The sequence below is a fragment of the Alexandromys fortis genome, unplaced genomic scaffold, assembly GCF_014885135.2.
Source record: "Alexandromys fortis isolate MF-2015 unplaced genomic scaffold, M_Fortis_MF-2015_v1.1 scaffold_54, whole genome shotgun sequence".
Taxonomy (NCBI): Eukaryota; Metazoa; Chordata; class Mammalia; order Rodentia; family Cricetidae; genus Alexandromys; species Alexandromys fortis.
This window is the reverse complement of record NW_026067958.1, coordinates 10,203,334-10,225,363: the sequence shown is the minus strand read 5'-3', so window position 1 is coordinate 10,225,363 and position 22,030 is coordinate 10,203,334. Positions and strand designations below refer to the sequence as shown.

The following is a 22,030-nucleotide window of genomic DNA, read 5'->3' as shown; positions in this document are numbered from 1 at the left end:
TGTGAAAACAAAAGAAGGACTTTTCCAAAGCATCATAACCTTAGATCCAAATTCTGAAGTCAAGATACCTTTAGAACATATGTGCAGGTTCAGCTTAGCAGCCCATATAATGAAATGTCTCTCTGTACTTAGCTCCTTCACAGTCAAAAATTTTAAAGAAAACACAATGTACATAATCCAGACTCTCTGTGAATTTTCCATTTTTACGTGGCTTATTTTTCTTTATTTCTCTTAATCTATAACTATCTGTACTTCTGTACTCTGTCTCTTTAAAGACTTTACCCATTTTTTAAGACATTAACTTTATTTTTTATATTCTTTTTTTTCTCTCCCAAGCCTACGTACATTCATCCAACAGTGTCTGAATCTGTTTTATTGTGAATCTGTAATTTTTTTATTATCCAGGAGCATTTCTTAAAATGTTAAGCATTTCTTAAAAACCTAAGTTGTACCATGTACAGGTAATACGGTACTACCTGTGTCCTGCCCAGTTGAAACCTTAACTGCGCTGTTATAATGGCAATTACGGTAGTTCCTGCCTGAGGTCAACACAGTTCAGCATGGAGCACCCGCTCCTGCCTCAGATCCATTTGGTGCCCCTGAACCATTCACAGTTCCAGGCACACAGCAGTCCACATTGGAGCCGCAATCAGCAGTTTAATTCTGAGGCTGAGTGTGCAGCACAGAAACTCTTTTTAATCCAAGTTACAGCAAAATCTGACACACAGAGCAATGCACAGTCTCTGTATGGCGGCAGGAATCCGCCATGCTCTTTTGCCTGCCTAAGCCTGATTCAGCCTTCTGCCCAGGTGCAGGCGGGGAGCGCTGAGCCATCTGCAAGGTCTCAGAGCACTCTCCCCCGATCCCAAGCGGGAACACAAACATCCAGTCCCATAAAAGCCTTGAAATGCTTTAAAGCCAGAGTTCACGCTGGCAGTACAGCCCCAGGAAGCCACAGCTTTAAAATGACGCAGCTTTTTTTCTGCTGCTGTTGCTGAATCAGGAAATTTCTCTACAGCATGCCACCAGCAAACAGCAAAAATTTCTGTTAAACTCTCTCTCCCTTATTTTTAAGCCTTCTCAGGTTTTTAAGTGGATTTAGCCCATCACGTCTGGGCACCATCTGTTGAATTAGGAGCGGCAGGGCTGCGTCCCCAACACCCTGGCCGCTTGGCTAGCTCATGCCCGAAATAACAACACACAAACTGTATTCATTTAACTACTTGACCCATTTCTATCTAGCCTCTTCTAGGCTAATTCTCACATATTAATTTAGCCCATTTCTAATATTCTGTGTAGCCCACGAGCTGGCTTACCAGGGAGGATCTTAACCTGCGTCTGTCTGGAGCAGGAGAATCATGGCGACTCCTCACTAAGCTTCTTTCTCCCAGAATCCTCTTCTGTTTTCTCCACCCACCTAAGGGTGGGCCTATCAAGGGCCTAGGCAGTTTCTTTATTAGTAAGAAATCACTCCCACATCAAAAGATAAATGGGGGTCCAGTCTATTCATGCTGAAAACTGGGCCTTGGACCTGTCAGAGAGCTTTTCTGAGTTGTATTTCCTACAGTTGGAAATGGGAAGCTTTCCCCAGTGGCAGAAACTGAGTCTAGGGCCTTGCTCATGGCAGGCAAGTGCTCTGCCATTGTGAACCTTCAACCCAGGAATATGTTTAGTCATGTCAGCATTCACAAAAAGAAATCAAATAAATCATGTGATTATGATCACGAAGTATAGGGCTTTTTCTTCTGACATTTGTTGATGGAGGTTGTTTGTTCATTCCCAGTTGTCCAGACACTAAACAATCACACAGGAACTATATTTTTGCAATACTCTTTAACAAATAGTTAAGCATATTGCTAGCTAGCTCTTATATCTTAAATTAACACATTTCTACTAATCTGTGTATTGCCACATAGTTGTGGCTTACCAGTAAGGTTCCATCCGGCATCTGTCTCCTGCATCTGTCTATTGAAGCAGCTCCATGGCTTCTCCTTGACTCTGCCTACTCTCTCCTCCTCTATCTGCTTGGAATTCCCACCTTGCCCTATTCTGCTAAGCCACTGGCTAAAAACAGCTTTATTTATTAACCAATAAAAGCAACACATAGACAGAAGGACTTCTCACACCAGACACTCAACAAAAGATAATTTGATTTTCACTCATGCCAGTTCAAATTCATTATACTATGGTTATATGTTTTCTAGCAAAGCACCAAGCATCCAAAGATGGGAAAAAAATCCAAGGGAGGTCAAATGTTGTACCTATTAGTTAAGGTGGACTGTCAGGTATATTTGATACTCCATGCACTTCTACTGCAGTCAGAAAGCTCCTGAGAACTGGCTTAGCATAAAACTAAAGCTGTTTAGCTTTGCATATGAATTTTGCATCTTGTAAAAGGAAAGTACAGTACTGGATCGGATCCTCATAAGAATTCTAAACCGCAGCTTTTAAAGGTGAGCATTCTCAAATCTACTCTCTCTCTCTCTCTTAGGCAAAGTCTTCATAAATGAAACTTTCTCCAAATAATCCAGAATAGGACACATATTGGGGTATAGCTCAGTAGTAGAGTTGGCCAGCATTCGAGACAGCCTTTATCCAACCTCTAGTAGGTTTTGTTTTGTTAAAGTACAGTCTTCTAACACACTGATTGAATGATGTGTGTGCAAGCTGCTGGTGCAAAGACTGCTTCAGGCATGAAACCAGATAGTGAACAACAGATTGGCCACTGCCACAGTCTGTTATTTAATGCACCGATTCTGTCACTGAAGATTCCTTCCTAATGTGTTGCATATTGTGGCTGTTCAACAACTGAAGTGACCTTCTCCAGGCTGTTGCAAAACTGAAGCTGCCATAATTATGCATCATGCTCTTTTGAGAATTTTCCACACTGCAGCTGCCTAGACATAACATGGCTTAGACAATTCAAACACAAACTATGAAGAACTGTTGTGTTTTTTATTATCTGTTCCATTTCAAGGTAAGTCTTCAACGGCTTCAATTTTTTGCTACAGAAACTGGCAAAGGCAAGTGTAGAATCACTTTTTATCATTCCTGGGTGCTCGGTGGCTCACAGACAGTATTTCTGATTTTCACAACCATCCTGGCGGTTTACTCTTCTTACGCCCTCTGTGCACGTTTATAAAGTGAGACTAGTGACTTTCCTAGATTCATTCTAACAATTTGGTTGCAGATTGCAAAGTAAACAAGTGTATTTTTTAAAGTTCCACTGACTGGAAATGTTCAGTATCCAGGCCCTGGCATCTAGTGAGGATTGTCTTGATGTACCACCCCATGGCAGAGTCCAGGAGGGCAAGAGATTATGAGAGAATAGAACGAAGGGATGAACACATGTTTTCTGAAGAAGCCCACTCATTCATGCAGAAGAACCGAGTCCTTGAGACCTAATCACTACTTAAAGTCCCCTCCTCCCAACAGTGCTGCATGAGCTTCCATAGTGGGACCCCGAGGGATCATTCCAACCACTGCAGTACTCAGCCCTTCGGCTCCAAATAATAATAGCTCACCCTTTTCAAAACCGAGCAACAGCCTGTATAGGAACTACTCAGTCCTCCTTCATAGCTAAATCTAGTGTCTCAATTCCTCTGCCCCACGCACATATCTTTAGGATCAACAGCTACCAAGTTGGTTTCATGATTCTGTATGAACATTCCCCGGGGAAAGATATGAACAAAAGTTTACTCATCCCAGGGTACCTACAAACCAAAGTAACAGTTTCACCGAAGTCCAACTCAGTGAATCAGTGAATTTATTAGCTCCAAATAACAAATGTTAGGGGTGACTTAAAGGTGTTGGATGACCCTAAAAGCAACTGCGTCATCAAAAAGTCTCACCCTAGCATGGATGATGACTTTTCCCTAGTTGCATAACTCTGTAGCTCCTCCTCTCCCTGAACTCACCCTCTATATTTCTGTCACCTCCCAAGGACACAGGATCATACTCAGACATACAGTTGGAAGGGAAACATAGGAAGGAATGGCTTGAATCTCCCCTCCAAAAAGGGGATTAAAGAACCCCCCACCCCCTCCTTTTATAAGGAATATCAGTGGTTTGAATATTGAAAGTCTTTAAGAGTAATTGGAGCTGTTCTGATTGCCATGTAAAGCCTGACACATTTAGAGGACAATGTTCTACAACAGAGGGCAGTTCTCGCCTCTTCCCCTCTTCAGAGACCTGATAGTGCCAGCTATTTCTCAGGGATGCCATAGAAAAGGCAGATTAAAAGTAACCCTGTTTGGGAGATGGCTCATTGGGTAAGAGCGCTTGCTGCACAAGCGTGAAGACCTTTGTTTGAATCTCCAGGGCTCACATTAAAAAGCCCGACATTGATGAGTAGGCCTGTAACTCCAGGGGTTCAGAAAGATACTGCCCCAAGAGAAGAGGTCAGAAAGTAATAGATCAGGACAGCTGATGTCCTCTGGCTTCCACGCACCTATGTGGGCATCTGTTCCCATGTGTGGTATTCACACACATACCACACACACAAATAAAAATTGCAAACATATTTTAAAAAAAAATTTACAGAGCCTTTTCTTCATGTCAGCAGAAAGGGAAACCACGCTTTATTCTTTGCAGAAAGGAACAAATAAAATATCCAACAGAGGGCAGCAAAAACAGTTTACTTTGGTTTACAAAAGCTGATTATCCTTCCTAGAAAGAATTTTTGTTTGAAGATCCCATGTGGATTACTTTGTTACACTATTTTACCATAGAAAATATAAGATAATAAAATAAAAGACCTATACAAATAAAATCCCCACCAATACTATAGTATAAAGCTGGGCCAAATAAGTTTGAGTTTAAAACACGAATGTAGACATTGCAACAGTCTATTACCATGACTACACCAATTAGAAGACTGTTGGGTAAGTATTCTGTTGTCTAATGATAGCTTGAATTCTTTGATTCTTACATTTTTATTACTAATGATTTCTTGTATATAATATCATGGCATAGAAAAATTATAATAATAGATCATAAGTTATACAAAGAGGGTGGATTGTTTGCCACCCAGGGAACATTTTCCCTGTTCCCAATCTGCCCATGTCTAAGCAAAGGCAAATGTGAACAGGTGACTTCCTTGAATCTACAACCTTAAACCTTATAGAACTGCTAGAATTGCAACTCACACTAAAGCAAAATCATGGACACAATGTGTTGTGCCCAGCCTTAGACTGAGAACCCTGATGTGGGAGTGATTTCTTATTAATAAAGAAACTGCCTAGGCCCCTTGATAGACCAAGCCATAGGTGGGTTGAGTAAACAGAAGAGAATGCTGGGAGAAAGAAGCTTAGTCAGGAGTCGCCATGATTCTTCCATGCCAGACAGACGCAGGTTAAGATCCTCCCTGGTAAGCCAGCTCATGGGCTACACAGAATATTAGAAATGGGTTAGAACAATATGTAAGAGCTAACCAATAAGAGGCTGAAACTAGACGGGCCACCAGGCAGTGTTTAAAAAAATACAGTTTCCGTGTAATTATTTCGGGGCATAAGCTAGCCATGTGGGTGGCCGGGTGCCGGGGATGCAGCCCTGCCGCTCCTATCACAACAGAACCCGATAAAGGTTTTTCAAAATACCAAAGAAATGCTGCAGTGTGTTGCCACACTTGAGAGAAGGCCAAGAGATCTCTGCATGGTTTGACTAAAAGCAGCAGCTTCTGATTGCTACATTGGTTTCCCACTGGGTCACCCTCTGCCTTCCGTGTCAGGGCTCCTGAGGTATTTTTTCCTGTCAGAGCTGTCAGTCCCAGAGATAGGAACCAGGGATCTGTCCTTTGGACACCCAACCCCTGCTGCTGGAGTTTAATTCTCTTCTTTACAAAATTCTATGAAAATGGACTACAGCCCTAAAGAGTGACAGAGGGGACTCAAGAGCAGTCTTGGCACCTCCGTGGATGTGGGCAGCCTCACAAGGCCAGCAACAGTGGAGCTCATAAAAGCAGGAGTCATAACACCACAGCCCCAACTCCAAACCACACCTGTCCAGGAAGCTCTGTTTCTGATACATTGTCCAAGATGGACAGGCAGTCCTGGGAATGAGATGCTATCATCACCCATTTTACAGGTGAGAAATGCAAGCACAGTAACTCGCCTGATATCACTTGCTTGGTGAGTCTGCTCATCATTTTCATGTAATTCCACATCAAATCCTGTGCCTTTCACAAACTATCACAAAGAATATTGTTTGTTTCCTATCAGATGTTTTTGCTGGGTTACCAGGATATAAAGTAAAGATGTTGGCTTCAAAGCCTGATGACCTGAGTTCAGTCTCCAGGACACACATGGTAGAAGGCAAGAATTGTCTGCTACAAGTACTAATCCTCCACATGTTTGCATGTAAACACACACACATGTAATAACATTAAAAAATGTTTTATCTCCTCAAGACCAGATTGTTAGGTTAAATCAACTTACTTCCTACACTTTTTTTTTTCTGTAGAAATTCTCTGTATTCTAAATTTAGATGGTTATAGTGAAGTGAGCTCTGTATGCCACTGTATTCAGTAGGTATTTCTTTGATTCAAATTCACATTTAATTTATTTGTAAAATAAAAATTGTGCACATAGGGTACAATGTAGTAATTGTACATTTAGAATGGAGTCAGTGTCTATTTTAGTTAAAATTCATTTTTATTTTTTAACTGGTACACAAAGACATAACAATTGTATCTTTTTAGGGTGCACCACACACACTGGTTGTGTTATTTACAATGCAAGTAGGAAGGAACACAATCAAACACGGCTGCAGCATCTGCCAGCAAATGCTAGGTGCAGCCCATACAAGACATCTGCCACAGGAGTGCAGAGTGTGCTGCAGGAAGACCACTTGTTTGTTTCCCAGCTGCCTGGCAGCTCAGGCCTGAAAAAAATCACACAGAAACTATACTATTTAAAACACTGCCTGGCCCATTAGCTCCAGCTTCTTACTGGCTTACATATTAATTTAACCATCTCCATCAATCTGTGTATCCCACATGGCAGTGGCTTACTGGGTAAAGTTCCCTGGATCTGTCTCCAGTGGGCCTACATGCTCCTTTCTGACTCTTCCTTCCTTCTACCAGCATTCAGTTTAGTTTTTCCCACCTAGCTCTGTTCTACCCTATCAGGCCAAGTCAGTGTCTCTATTAACCAATTGTATTCATAGCATACAGAGGGGAATCCCACATCACCTTCCCTTTTCTGTTTAAATAAGAAAGGTTTTGACTTTAATATAGAAAAATTACACACAACAAAATGGGTATCAAGCAAGAATTACAGTTACAACATTTATACCTAATTTATATTTTATCATAACTAAGGAAAACTATAACTACCAATTCTTCAATTCCATCAAAGACTCCAGAAGGATATAATATTGTCTAAATAAACAATAAGTTCATTGTAAGCAATTTCCAAAACTCTAGAATTTATAGGGACATCTTGCTGCCTGGACAGTCACCCAAAGTTCTTCTGTACCATTGGGGCATCCATCTTCAGCCTACAGGCCCAGTATCCAGCAGACTTTTCCACAAAGCAGGTTGTTTCAAAGATAGTTTCACCTATTTCTCTGTCCTGCAGAATGTCTATCAGAATCTTTCATGAAGCAGAAACCCTGAAGGATTGTCTCAACTTTAAGCAAGTTAAGCAGTTATTTCTTTGTTGGTCCTGCATGTCCAGTTTACCAAGCAGTCCAAGCAAGAGCAGTTTCTTGCCCAAATGGCTAACCAACTCCATAAGGAACCTCTTCAATGCCTATCTTCCTCTTGAAGTATCTTGGTGTTGCCAGGAACTGATGATGTGTCTCACTGTCATGAAAAGTTCTAAGTTCTTAAAACATTTTAAATGCCATATTCTGAAGATCTCTGAAATATTTGAAGAATATCTATCCATCTGAAATACATCTCCGTACATCTAGAAAATCTAACTAACATGACTACAAGCTTGACTATTATAGATGACTCTCTATTTACCTATATTTCTTAATTATACATTACATTTTTAAATGAGCTGGGCAAACCCAATACCTTAATCAAATTGACCTTAAATTTGTATCAATAAACAAAGATCCATACAAATGCAAATCTCTATAGCATATTCCCCTTTAAATGTAAACATTTATAAACAATATTTGGGAACATGGGCATAGTTCTCTCTAAACTTCTTCCTGCTTTTTGTTGGCAAAGTATTTTCTTTTGCGGGGTGTTTGTGGCAACCTGTCAGGGGTCTTGGTCCATCAAATCATAATAGTCTGGAATGATTCCACAGGTTCTCATCTGTGGAAACAAAAGAAGAACCTCTTTTCTAAAACAACATATCCTTAGACTCAAATTCTGAAATCAAGATACCTTTAAAGTATATATATTGGTTTAGTTTAACAGTCTGTACAATAAAATGTCTCTCTGTACTTAGCTCCTTCACAGTCAGAAAATTTAAAGAAAACACAATTATATACATAATCCAGACTCTGTGCATGTATCATCTTTATGTGGCTTGTTTTTACTCTATTACTTTTTAATATTTATTTTATTATCTTTACTCCTTTAATCTATGACTCTGTATACTCTGTCTCCTTAAAGACTTTACATTTTTTATAACTCTTTATACTTTTTATTCTCTCTCCCAAGCCTATGTACATTTTTTTAAAACACACTGTGTCTCATTTAGAGGTCTTTTTCATCTGGATTTGTCTTTATTATATATCTGTAATTACTTTCTGACCAGAAGTTCTTCTAAAAATACTAAGTCCTTCTTATAAACTTAAGCGGCACCATTGCTAGGGGAAATACGGTACTACCTGCACACCCTGCCCAGTCCAGCATGGTGGAGCTGTTTGCTGCATCTGAGAGCCATGCTCACAGCCACATTTAGGCACACAGCCATTCTGTGTTGCCATTAAGCAAGTTATAGCACATTGCTCACAAACCCCATTTAAATGCTCAGAGTTTATGCTGGCAGCATGACTCAGGAAGCTGCAATTTCAAAGCAGTGCAGCTTTTTTTCTGCTACCACTGAATCAAGAAAATCTTTCTTAAAGGAGCTGTGATGTTAAGCTGTGCTTAACTCTGTTTTCTTTTTTCTTTTCTTTCCTTTTTTGTGCCTAGAATTCCTTCCCAAAGTCACTTAGGGTTTTAAGTGGATTTTAGCTGTCCATGTGGGCACCAATTCGTTGTAAGCAGGTTGCTTCTTTGTTTCCTGACTGCTTGGCAGCTCAGACCTGAAATAATCACACAGAAACTATATTATTTAAAACACTGCTTGGCCCATTAGCTCTAGCTTCTTATTTGCTAACTCTTACATATTAATTTAACCCATCTCCATTAATCTTTGTATTGCCACATGGCAGTGGCTTACTGGGTAAAGTTCCCTGGATCTGTCTCCAGTGGGCCTACATGCTCCTTTCTGACTCTTCCTTCCTTCTACCAGCATTCAGTTTAGTTTTTTCCACCTAGCTCTGTTCTACCCTATCAGGCCAAGCCAGTTTCTTTATTAACCAATGGTATTCATAGCATCCAGAGGGGAATCCCACAGCAGGAGTGGCTCTCGTCTGCATGGAGATACTCATCCTTTTTTTCCTAGGGGCTTTCGTTTTCTGCCTGGCTTGGGATGTGCAGTCCTGGGCAAAATTTAGAATGGTTCCCTCTAGCAAGACAGACTCAAGGTAGGAAGGATTTTTCAGTGTTCTTTTGGTCAAAATAAGTCATAGAAGACCACTTAATAAAGTTGTCTAACCTCTAGCCACACCTATCACACAAAGACAAGGCAGTGGCCTCACCTTTATGCATGACTTCTTTTCACATTCATCCTTCAGAGTTACCAGAAACAATTCTGGGGAGGGGAGGGTATCGACACAGCACAGTGTGAGCATGAAGGTCAGACGACAACCTCAGGGATCAGTCCTCGTCTTCTGCTTTGAGACAGGGTTTCTGTGTTGTTTGCTGTTCTGTATAACAGACTGACTGGCTCTCAAGATCCTGGGAATTCTTCTGTCTCCATACCTCCCTTCTAGCCATAACTGTGCTAGGATTACAGATGTGTGCTATTGCACCTATATTTACCTGGGAATCCTAATTCCAATCTTCATATTTGCATGGTAAATGAATTTTTGTATGGTCATGTACCTTCATTGCTGTTCAGACTTTACATACTATTCCTAATTTAAAAACTGAAAAGACGAGACCCTAAAGGTCAAAATGCAGGAACAAAATGGTAGAGTAACTTCAGTTTTAAGATTCAAGTTTATCCAGAATATTCACATGCATTTGGAATGTAGAAAGATTGGTGATAGAGTCCATCTCGTGTCAAAAATGTATTTTTTCTTTTGTAATAAGTATAGCAGTTGAACTGTAAATATAGCACAACTGTCATTTGCTATTTTTCTGAAAGAGCCAAGATGACTGTGAATGCTGTCTTTTTATTGTGTCGTTTCTGGTGTTAATACAATCAGACAGGTTTAACCCCATGATCCTGCAGTCTGAAGTATCGTTTCTGGAGATGGTGATGCAAGGAATTTGAACACCCTGGCAGCAGGCTGAGCCAACTCAAGATACACTGCAGTTCATATATCAGAGGAAAAATACTTTTTGATAGCTTTTCAGAGATACTGAAGAGTTTGAAAATGCACTGAGGGAGCCAGATGTTCCAGCCAATTTCCAGATCATTACAAGTGAATATTTTTTTCATTTAAAAGGTTTTTATTTTGCTAAAGGAAGCCATATAAGAAGTCTGTAGCCTAATACCATTCAGCTGTGTACTTAGTAAATGACATTACCCTTCAAGAACTGCAAGGAACAGCAGTAAGCTTGTTCCTGCAGGGAACAGCCCTTGTGCTATGAAAGAGCACAGGGGATGAGGAGCAGTGTTAATAGGAGGGAATGAAATTAAGAGCAAACCAGTTTCAGAACCAGTTGCCCAATCTGTATGTCGAGTGGCTGCTTTTATAGACAGTGAGTGCTCCTGTAGCATGAAAGCACACAGAAGCAATTCATGCAGAGCTAGGAAGTCATTTTCTGAGACGTGGCTGGAAACCTAGCTTTCATACATGAAGCATTTTGGGTAGCATCTCCAATATTCCCCTTGAGAAAATGAAGTAACAAAACCCATCAGACACCCGAGGTCAGCAGCTCTTTAATGTGGCTCATGGCTCTTTGTCCTGGCATGCTGTAGTGTTCTGGCACAAAGAAAGCAAGAGCAACGCCATCTTTGTCTTTGAAGATGATAGATTCCACACACTTGGTTCATTAATCTGAGTCGATGGGCTTTGTCAGGAGTTAAATATTCCCTCTTTACACAGAGGTTTTTATTTTAATCTCTAAACAGTACTGATTTTCTCAGTGACTACATTAAATGCTGCTTATAGATGGAAAATAATAAAGTGAGACAGGAAGTTAGCATTTTAAAAATAAGGACCCTTATAGTAATATATGTATTTAAATCTCTTTTGATGTTTTACAAGTATTGTCATGTGGTCTTTGTAACCACCCTATGAATCTGTGATCCATTTCTAAATGAAAATGTAGAGACACAGAAAGTTACACAGCTGATGAGTCCTCAGATAGCTGTGCTATAAGGTGAGTCTAGGCTCTGCCTCTATGTTACCTAGTGTCTCTGTGACCTCCTCCAGACCACCCTCATAGCTAATACAAGAGGCCAATCAAAGTGAGTATCCACCATCTCAGACCTTCTGGCTGATCACCCACCAGCTCCTCCCTCCCAAAGACTGTATGCTAATCTTCAAAGCAAAGTTTCAGACTGGAAGGTTTTAACTTAGCAAGGGTGGAGCAACCTTGGAAGAGACAACTGTGCATCAAGAACACACAAAATGGTTAGTGGAAGACTGAGAGTGAACAGAAACTGATTATTGGGTGACACTCTGTATATTTTAGGAGGTTACTTTGAAGTCACAAATCCTGTTTCCTGCACTTTTAATGCACCAGTCCAGATAGGTAAGAGCAGAATGGCCATGCATCTTAGAAGAAAAAAGACAACCAGGAATAATGGAGTGAGAGTAGTTGTGTATCCTACCAGCACAGTAACACAGGGGACCGAACAAAGATCTGCAGCCAAATCCCATGTACTCTGCTGGAGTGAAAATCGATGAAAATCTATGATGGCTAGAGTTTGCCAGTAAGGGGCTGAGAAGCACATCTGTAGGGCTACCACAGCACTGGTGCTCCTGCAAGAAAAAGGATGTTGTGCATTGCTGTTAATGACAATACTATGATCCCTGGAAGTTTTGACAAGTGTTCCCCATCCAGATAAAGAGTTCGTTACCATTGGCCCTGCATAGAGGAGTGCAGCTTCTAATTTTTATATTTTGATGTGACCCGAAGGGGATGATGCATTGACAGAAAGGCTGCTGAGGTGGGGATACTACAGATCCAGGACATCTGGGAATCATTAGTCTTAGCTGGGGCCAGCCCACATGAGAGGTAGCAGGAAGGAAAAGAATGTTGGGCCAGATGTGGAAGCCATGCTAAGGGAAACACTGGCTCAATTTTTGGAAAGATTTTTCCTCAAACTCTTAAATGATTTTGGAAGCCACCTAATAATGGCCCTGAGATGAATAATTTAGCTAGAATATTGCAAGGCGGGGTGGGGGTGGGGTGGAGAATCCATCCATAAAGATGAGATTGGTTTCATTTTCTAATTCTCACTAATTAGGTTTCCAGTGGGCCCCACCCCACTGCTGGCTCACAAAACCCAGACACCTCATGACTCTTCCAGAGGCAGCAGACTCGCTAGTGACCCAGTGTCACTCCTCCTTCTAGGGGAAAAACCCAAGTTTTAGGGAAAAGCTCTCTCAAAACTGTTAGAAGCAGCTTAGTCCTGAGGGATGCGTCTTAGACTGCTAGGTGTTTTCGTTCTTTCACTTCCTTTTTGGTCAGATATCATTTCAAATAATTTCCTTTGACTCTGCAAGAACTCCATCTGTCCCCGAGAGAGGATAACCACAATTTCTTCTGCAAGTGCTGGGACAATGGCTCTCCTGTGGTGATTTAGCAGTGATTCTGTCCAGCTTAGAGGAAAGTGATCACAAGGCTAGCATAGTTCCTAAAACGTCGTCCAATTAAAGCCTGGGGAATCTGTGGGAGCTTGTTTACATTTCCTTTTCTGAGGCTTGGACAGGTGCCTTGATCACAGACTAAGCCATAGGGACAGAAAGAACGTTCTTGTTGTTCTTGTGTCCTTAGCCTACAGGCCTAGCAAAAAGTACAGAAAAAGACTTGAATAGTGTGTGTGTGTGTGTGTGTGTGTGTGTGTGTGTGTGTGTGTGTGTTCACTCATGTTTGGTATATTTAGGTTTCAATAGTGCTGCAGATAGAAGCCAGGGCCTCATGCATGACAGGTGAACTTGTGTTTAACTCATGTCTGTTCCATAATCATTGTGGCTAGTGATAGACTCACCAGAGTCTCTAAAGGTCATTTGATCCAAAGAGATACTGGCATAATGGAATTCTGTAGCTGCAAACATGACCTTCAGTGTTAGCTGACTCAGAGATGAGTTTTGTAGTCCCCACTTCCTGAGTGCCTTGCAAGTTGTTGGACCTTTTAAGCCCTAGTGTTATTTGTAAACAAAAGTGGTTATTGTTACCAGAGAACATTTAGAGAGTTCCTGGAACAATGGTTGACATAAGCACAGCAGTCAGTAAACATGAGCTCGCATTCTAACCACTTCTGCATATTCAAGTTACACCGAATGGAGGAGGCTTTGAAACTCAGCTAAGATACTGGTGTTTCTCCCATGTTTTGCACATTAGGTAAATTCTAACAGTAAACTATTCTTTAGAATAGTTAAGGATAGGAAAAAGCAGAAGGGGTCTCCAAGACAGGTGCTGATGAGGCAGAAGTGATGGCCTCTGACTGATTTCACAGAGGACCTAGTTTTGATTCCCAGCACCTGCATGGTGGCACACAACTGCCTAGAACTTCAGCTCCGGAGGACCTGAGACCTTCTTCTGGTCTCTTCAGGTGCCAGGCACATGCATGATACACAGGCATGAATGCAAGAAAAAAACCCAAATACACACAAAATAAATTACTTTTAAAAAATACATGTCTAGAATATCCTGTTTAAAACAGATAAGCAGTAATCCCTTAGAAGGCCGTCTGCCCTGTCCTGGTTTGGTTTCTGTTGCTGTGGTAAACATGATAACCAAAAGCAGTCTGGGAAGGAAAGGATTTATTTTATCTTACAGATCAAGGGAAGACAAAGTAGGAAATGAAGGCTTCCTAGAGGCAGGAACTGAAGCAGACACCATGAAGGAGTACCGGTTCCTACCTTGCTGTCCAAGTTGCTCAACTTGTTTTCTCATATACCCCAGGATCACCTAACTAAGGGTGGCACCACTCACAGTAGACTGGGCACTCCCACATCAATCATCAACCAAGAAAATGCCCATTGGATATGCACACCCACAAGGCAATCTGATACAGGCAATTCCTCAGCTGAGGGTCCCTCTTCCCGGATGACTTTAGTTTGTGTCAAGTTGACAAAACTAACCAGTGCACAAATGTTACTGTTTGGTCTAAATATCCTATCTTAATTCTGTTTCACACCCTTTCCCAGGTTTTCCATGGTGACTGTTACTTTCTTTTTTAAGAATATGTGATTACTAAATTCATTTAATTTTGTCTACAAAAAACAGAATAAAAATCACCACTTGATTTGATCGATTAGCAGTGAGAGCAAAAGCAAAACCATTAATGTGCAATTTATGTATATTAAATGTTTTTCTTTCTCTAGAAATTACTCAGAATGAAACCTAATCATTGGGAGACTAAATCTGGAAAGATCTCAAATTGCGATAAGGAAAAGTCACAATGAGAGGGCATGCTTTCTACACCAGTGCTCATACATGCTAGTTGTATAGTCTTATGATCCAGAACCTTTTAGTTTTAGGGATCAATAAATATTATGGCATAGTCTTTCCCGATTGCATTACTTTCTTATTAGTAAAAATAAAAATGGCTATTTTTTTAAAATTACATGTATTTATTCATGTGTATTCAGGTGGGGGTGGGGAGCATCGGTGCCACAGTACAATGTTGTGAAGATCGGAGGAAACCCTCCCAAGAGTCTGTTCTCCTTCGCCCTGTGAGTTCTGGGTTCTACGTCAGGCTGTTAAACTTGATGGTAAGCAGCTTTACCACCTGAGCCGTGTTGCTGGCCCAGAGCTCTTACCACGGAGACCATGTGTGTGTGTATGGGTCGGCCCAGCCAGGTATCCTAATGTGGGGAAATGGACATCCTAAGCATTGCAATGGGATGAGATTAATGGGCGCTGCTGCTTTTTTATAATGTCCTTTTTTACTGAGCAGTCGGTGTTGCATGTCCTCAAGGAGGTTGTCTCTCCATCCTGCTTGTTGGATCTTGTTCTTTTCACCCATAGCCCCAACCCTGTGAAAACCATAAGCTGGTCTGGTGTCCCGTGTCTCTGGGATGCACACACTTAACTAAACCTTGGCTATCTATTCTCAGCAACTCTCATGAGAGATGGCTGCCAAACTCACTGCTTGTGAAAGCCTGGTTTTCAGACATTGGGGATTTTTGGCTTGCTTTAGACCCTTGACATACACCCCAAGGTTTTAGTTTTCCTGCAGGGACATGAGGTCGGTGTGACAGGTGAGGTAGATGCTGTGTTCCATTATCTTAGAATATAAACCACGGATTCCTCTCTCCACTTACCTAGTTCAGGTGGCCTGCTTTGCTGTCCTCTCGGCAGAACAATTTTCATGTTTCTCTTTCATTCTCCCTGCTTCCTATATTCTGCAGGAATGTCTTTCGCTCCTTCCATTTTAATTTAAAGAAGTGTCTGTCATGCGACTTTCATGTTCCTTAATTTGAAAAATGGTCATAAGCTTAATCTTCCTTCCTTTTATTTACGTGGCAGGGACACAGGTACTCTTTCGTGAAACACAGAACAAAACAGTTCCAATCTGAGGATTTATTCATTAAACTTGAAAAATATATCACAGAGGAGAAATATTTGGCCATACTTTTCTCACTTTCTAGGCCTGCAGATGTTAGAAATTAGTAAGCTTCTAGTGGCTTTCATGAAAGCTGAAAGGGTCCTTGGCTACTGAGCCCTGTGCTTAGACAGCCTGAATTGCCATTCAACTGAGTTTTTCATGTAATTGTTTCTTTGCTTAATTTTCTAAGGAAACACTCATCCAAATAGGATAGCCCTACCTTAAGTTTCAACATGCTTTGAGTTTTACAGCATTTAAGATTTTCCTAACTGCCCACCTCTTTTTTTTTTCTTTCCTTTTCTTTTTTGGTTTAAAACAGGCTGATTCAATAAGCATCCTGCCAACCAGTTGCTTTTATGGTAATTGACAGCGTAGCTGATTTTTAGAGTCTTAGAACCTAAAAGGGCATTTTAGCTTAGACTTTGGGGAAGCTGAGCCAAGCTACTTGCAGAGGGAGGTACCGCTGAGCAAATGTTGACAGTCAGAGCCTGCTCTGTGTGCATGCTCATATACTGTTCCCAGGAGCCTGCAGCATATCTGTAGCCTGGGCCTCTGCTTCTTCTGACTCTCAGCACTGTGCATTCTGCACCTTTACTTCTGCCTGGAACCTCTGGCACTCCGAAAGATCAACTGTCATGTGTGAGCAAAAGTGACCTGAGCATCATGACTGCTGATGACGGGAGACAACATCCCCAAGGTTCCTGAAGTACTGAGTATGGACTGAAAGGACAACTAGTTCAAATGAAAAGGAGAAAGCAAGTATTTGCTATGAAGGAAAAAAAAAAAAACACAGGAAAGAAATCATAGCATTTAGTAGCACCATCCAGTGTTAGCTGGGGATTATAAGCTTGCTGAGTTGTCCTCAGATAGTGTCAGTCTCTAAAATAGCTGGGATGTCCCCAAATCCCAGCTCAGCACAATAAATAGAAGTCCCCAAACTAGCAGATCTTTAGAGTTCTTACTTTCCAGAAAATGCACAAACGTTTCCAAGAAGGAGATTGTTTGTGAATTTCCTTCTGTTGTTCATCTGCGAACTCGACTCCTCAGGGGTGGGTCTGGATCAAAATAGCCTTTTCACACTAGGAAGCCCCAGGAATATCCACACAAGAGCATCTATGCTTTAAGCTTAAGAGACCATAGATGCAGAGAAGCTTCCAAGTGTTGACAGTCAGCTTTTGCAACTGGTCTGAAATCCTCTAGAGTGCACTTTAGGACAGTTTTAGCCTTGATAGAAATGCAAGCTGTCTCCCAGCTGTACCATCTTATGCAGCTCTGTCTCTGTCTTCAGACCCAGTCCTACCTGAGGACACCGAGTACACCACGTGCCTTAAATAAAATGTAAAGTTCCCTCTTGAGACTCGTGCACAGAATAGCATTGTAAGGTCTGTTGAAAAACAAACAAACAGGGACTAGTGAAATGGCTTATTGGATAAAAGCTTTTGCCGTGCAAGCCAAAGGACATAAGTTCAAATCTTCAGGACTCATGTAAAAGCTAGGCTCTTAGTAGGAGCATCTGTAAAACCAGTGCTTCCACAGGGAGATAGGAGATAGAGACAGAAGAAACCTTGGAAACTGGAGGAACCAGCTAGTCAGCTATACCGGACAGTGAACAAGCAAATCTGTTTTGAACAAGGCAGAACCAGAAACTGAAGTTGCCCTGTGATGGCTCCCTGTGCTCTATGCACCATAAACACACACATTCACACCTACAAATGTGCACATGTGTACACACTCACTGTACACACATGAATACACACACGAGGGGGGGGAGAATCTAATAACTAATTAGAATGCCCAAACAAGGATTTGAGCGATAGTTTTACACATAAGAGATATTTTTAGAGGCACATTCATTTCCAAGTAAGTAGAATTTCATAATTTCACATCTGCTGCTGGAATCTCCTTTCTCCCTGGCTTGACTAAGAAGCATCCACAGTGGTTCCAGCAACATCTAGCTACTCTGGGGGCTGCAGAACATTAAGCTTCCTTCTCATCTGGAGGAACCCCATGTCCCTCTACATGCAGGCGATGTCACTACATGTCTGTCAGCTACAAGCTCTCTGCTTTTCTGCAGTCACCAACTGCCACTGTTCCAGTCCCTTCACCGGTGGGAAGTGGTTCAGCTGTGAATCTGAGCATCAGAATGTGGTCTTTTCTTATTTCTCCGATGTCTGTAAGTTCATGGAACTTACTCTGCTTTTGACAAATCTTTCCATTGACTAAACATCCCATAACCAATTGCTTCACTTTTGGCAACACTTGTGGGGAAAAATTGAGCAAAGACCAAAATATTAATTTTCTCTTTCTCTCTGTCTCTCTCCTCTCTCCTCTCCCAGCCCTCGGGTCTCTCCTCTCTCGCTGTAAAATGCCCAGTGTTGCCAGTTTTCCTGCCCAGAGGCCTTGACTGGCCTCTGCTCTGATTCATCTTGACCCTGTCATTAGTGAGTGAAAACAGATACCAGAAGATATTTGTTGTCACCAGATAGATATACACCCCGGCACAAAGTCACTAAAGCTGAAGAGTTTAGGACGGAGACCCCGAGAGGGCTCAGTGGCTGAACGCACCTGTCACCTTACCTCACAAGATGGCTTTGATCCTGGGACTCACATGGTGGAAGGAAAGGACAAATTCCTGTCCTCTGATCTCTGTACATATGTGGCTCACACACACACACCCTCATTAGTGTATAAATGTGATTTTTTTTAAAAAAAAAATTAAAGCAACAACCAAAGAGGCTTGACTCATAGAAAGTTTCCATAAATCAGGATTATTGAGTTCTGCAGGCTAAAAATTATTGCTGTTTTATTTCATGTACATGAGTGACTTTCTAACCCCAAATTATCCAACATGGCAGGGTGAGCCTCTTAACTGTCCAGGCCAACCCAGCCGGGTCAGAAGATCCCAGGCTGACTGTACTCCAGACCCACGCATTCTCCCCAACCCCTGTGAAATGGTGCTCACTTGCTGACTATCCGGGCATATCAGTCTCACCCCTCAAGCTTGAGTTTCAACACAATGCAGAATATTAAGGTTGGGGAAGCCTCAACAGCTTCTAGGAAAGTCCTTATTTTGTAGTTGAAGAAAAGATATCTGCTTTATGTAGTATGGTAATGTGTGGTAGTTGCTAATAGGCAAAAACAGAACAAGCCTATTGAGCGGCCCATTTCGGTCAGTGTTCCTCCCTGCACAGCCCTTCCCACGGAAGCTCAACTTCCTACAGCAAATTAATCCTTCTTGCCTTGATAACTACTGGAATCTGTTTTTTTAAAAAAAGAAAACTAATTTTCAGCCATCTTTCAGATTAAATTTTACTCTTGGCAATTAATGAAGGAATCCTAAGAACTGCTGGGATGGCTCAGTGTTCAAGAGTAGTCTTTGCTCTTCCAGAGCACCTGCATTTGGTTCCCAGCACCCACCGCTGGTGACACAACTGCCTGTAACTCCAGCCGGGGATGGAGATCTGCTGCCCTCTTCTGGCCTCAGTGGGCAACTGCACACATCTCTGTCTGTCTCTCAGACACACATGCGAGAAGAGCTAAAAATACAATAAATCTTTTTAAAGAAGTCCCAGAGACAAGAAACTGAACTTGTGAATGTGTGCTTCTCTTTGCAGACACTCTGGACAACGGCTCGAATAAAGGTGGCAGGTGAGCAAAACAAGTTTCCTTTGCCATTGGTGCTTTGCTGTGATGCTGTCTCCAGTGCACACTGCAGCGGTTTGATCCTTTCTCTTCTCTTTCACACACATGCAGTGCAGCTAACAGAAGGGGCCCGAGCAAGGATGACACGTACTGGAAAGAGATCAATGCAGCTATGGCCCTAACAAACCTCGCCCAGGGAAAAGACGAAGTACAAGGGACCACCAGCTGCATCATCCAGAAGTCTTCCCACATAGCAGAAGTAAAGACAGTCAAGCTGCCTCTGGCTCAGCGCTTCTAGTGTGGCCAGGGGTGCTGCTGAGCATGTCAGTGTTTTTTGTTTTTTTACCCAAAATCCTCATCTTAAGAGCCAAAGCAGGTGTGAAGAGGACTCCCAGCCAAACCTCCTAAGTTCAGCTATCCTAAATATACCAGTTGCTTCTATAAAAAGACACATAAATTATAAAAAAGTCATTTTAATCAAAAATATTAACTTATTTTATGTTACTGAAACTATGCATCTGCGTCGCCATTACAGTAAGTGCCTTGCTTCCCTGAGATGAGCTCCGAGTGGGCGCAGTGAAGAGCTGAGCCTCAAACAGCCGACGTCACACTTGCTGGACCACGTGGTTCCAAACCGGTGCAGGACCGAAGCCAGAATCGCTGAAAGCCCTTGAAATGAATCCAATCACTCACGCACTGAAACTTGGAAATCTGTTCAACCCTGGTGAAGTGCTTTTTTCTTTTTCTTTTTCTTTTTTTTTTTTTCTTCTCCCATGAATGCCTATAGGGCTAGAAATTGTTCTTTGTGCTTTCCAGGGTGAGAGTGAGAATTTTATGTGTGGGTTTTGTTAGTATATCTGATACGTGAGCAGCTTCCAAAATGAAAGGTGCAGCCGGCTCACTTGATGTGAACGGCTCACGTGATATATGCGTTTAAGAAGAGACACTTTCAAACTAGTAATTACAGCATGCTGTAATCAGAAAATATTTTCCTGATCACTGTGGAATGCCCTTTAAAACTAATTTGGATTTTTCTTTTTCGAAGTTTTGCAAAGAGCCTTATTATATAAATCGCTGAATTTTGTTCCTGTGCAAAACTAAACCTGTAGTTTAGTTTTAAGACATGATCTTGCTTGCATTGGTCAGTGTTCCTTTGTGGTGGAAACTGGCTTTCAAATGGAGTAACTAATCTTTTTATTTGGTTTATTTCAAGTCACGATTCTAATGGACAATTTGTATTGCAACAAGAACAAGAAAATGAAGGGAAAATATCTGTATGTGGATATACATATATGCAGAAAATTGATTTTTAAAATTTAAAACATATGGGAAACAAAACAGGAACAGTCTCTGGTTTGTGCCAAGTAGGACAATTCAAGTAAAATGTAAGTGAAGTCTTGCATTGAAAGAAAGAACATTTTGTTTCTAACTGACACCACCACTGAGTGGAAACAATCACTATCAAAGGAAAAGAGCGTCCTTGCCATTAAACATCCTAACCAGCTTGGGAACAGTCGAAACCTACAGAAATGTGGAGACCCCGAGCAGAGCAAAGCAAATGTCCAAGAGCAAAGTGAAAAGACGCCTAGTTTGGAGTGGGATTTTTTTCTGGGTATGTAATCCAGTTCTTAGATTTTTTTTTTTTTGATTGGAAAGCACTTTTGCCAAATGTGAATGACATTCAGTAACATGGCATGTGCTGAAATTTTTCTTTATTTTACAAAAAGCTTTTACAAGTCAAAGGTTGCTCTTTGCTGCTGAGTGGACATGACTGCCTGGATGACCATTGTAAGACACTTTTTCATGTATCATAGCCTTGTGGGGTGGGGTATCTAGTGTAATGAAGATCATTTGATATGAAAATATTTTGTATGTATTTTTACTGTTTTCTTATGCACAGTCTGCAGTAGCAGGAAGCCCAAGGTGAGGTGTTTATGTGATGACTGTATGAGTGAATGAAGTATTGGCTTCTGCTACTGCATCCTCAGTACTCTCAGACCCAGGGTGCAAAGTGGCAGCCACCACAACGCCTCTGCCCAGACATGAGTGTGGCAGTGAAAGACAAGGACAAATACTTCACTCTTTTTCATACTATTATAAGTTATTCTGGTATTAAATATTTTAATAAAAGTGTTTTTGTTTTACCATGTTGCAATTATAAAAATGAATGCTGGTTGTATTTTATTTGAAATTGTCATGTTATATTTTTTCCATCTTTTGGGAAAAAAAAATCAGTGAATTTGTTCTGTATTATGAACACAAACCAATGACAGGACACATGATTTATTTCAATTACCAAAGCTTGGAGTCCAGCCTGTACACACTTCAAAAAAACATATCATTAGCATATCCCCAGCAATGTCTCCAATTACAGTTACTTTTAACTTATTCTTTTTCTTTCATTGCTGTTGTCTGAATTG

At 41.3% G+C, this 22,030-nt stretch overlaps 1 protein-coding gene across 4 annotated transcripts in view; it reads left to right on the top strand.

Moving 5' to 3' along the window:
* Mkx (mohawk homeobox) overlaps positions 1-21,778 on the top strand; it is a 68,206-nt gene extending 46,428 nt beyond the window's left edge. For all 4 annotated transcript variants that reach the window (XM_050152722.1, XM_050152719.1, XM_050152721.1 and 1 more), the window contains exons 6-7: positions 19,583-19,616; positions 19,722-21,778. In XM_050152722.1, the coding sequence (XP_050008679.1) occupies positions 19,583-19,616; positions 19,722-19,908 (221 nt within the window). In that variant the 3' untranslated portion in view covers positions 19,909-21,778. The remainder of the gene's footprint in view (positions 1-19,582; positions 19,617-19,721) is intronic.
* The last annotated feature ends 252 nt before the right edge of the window (positions 21,779-22,030 follow it).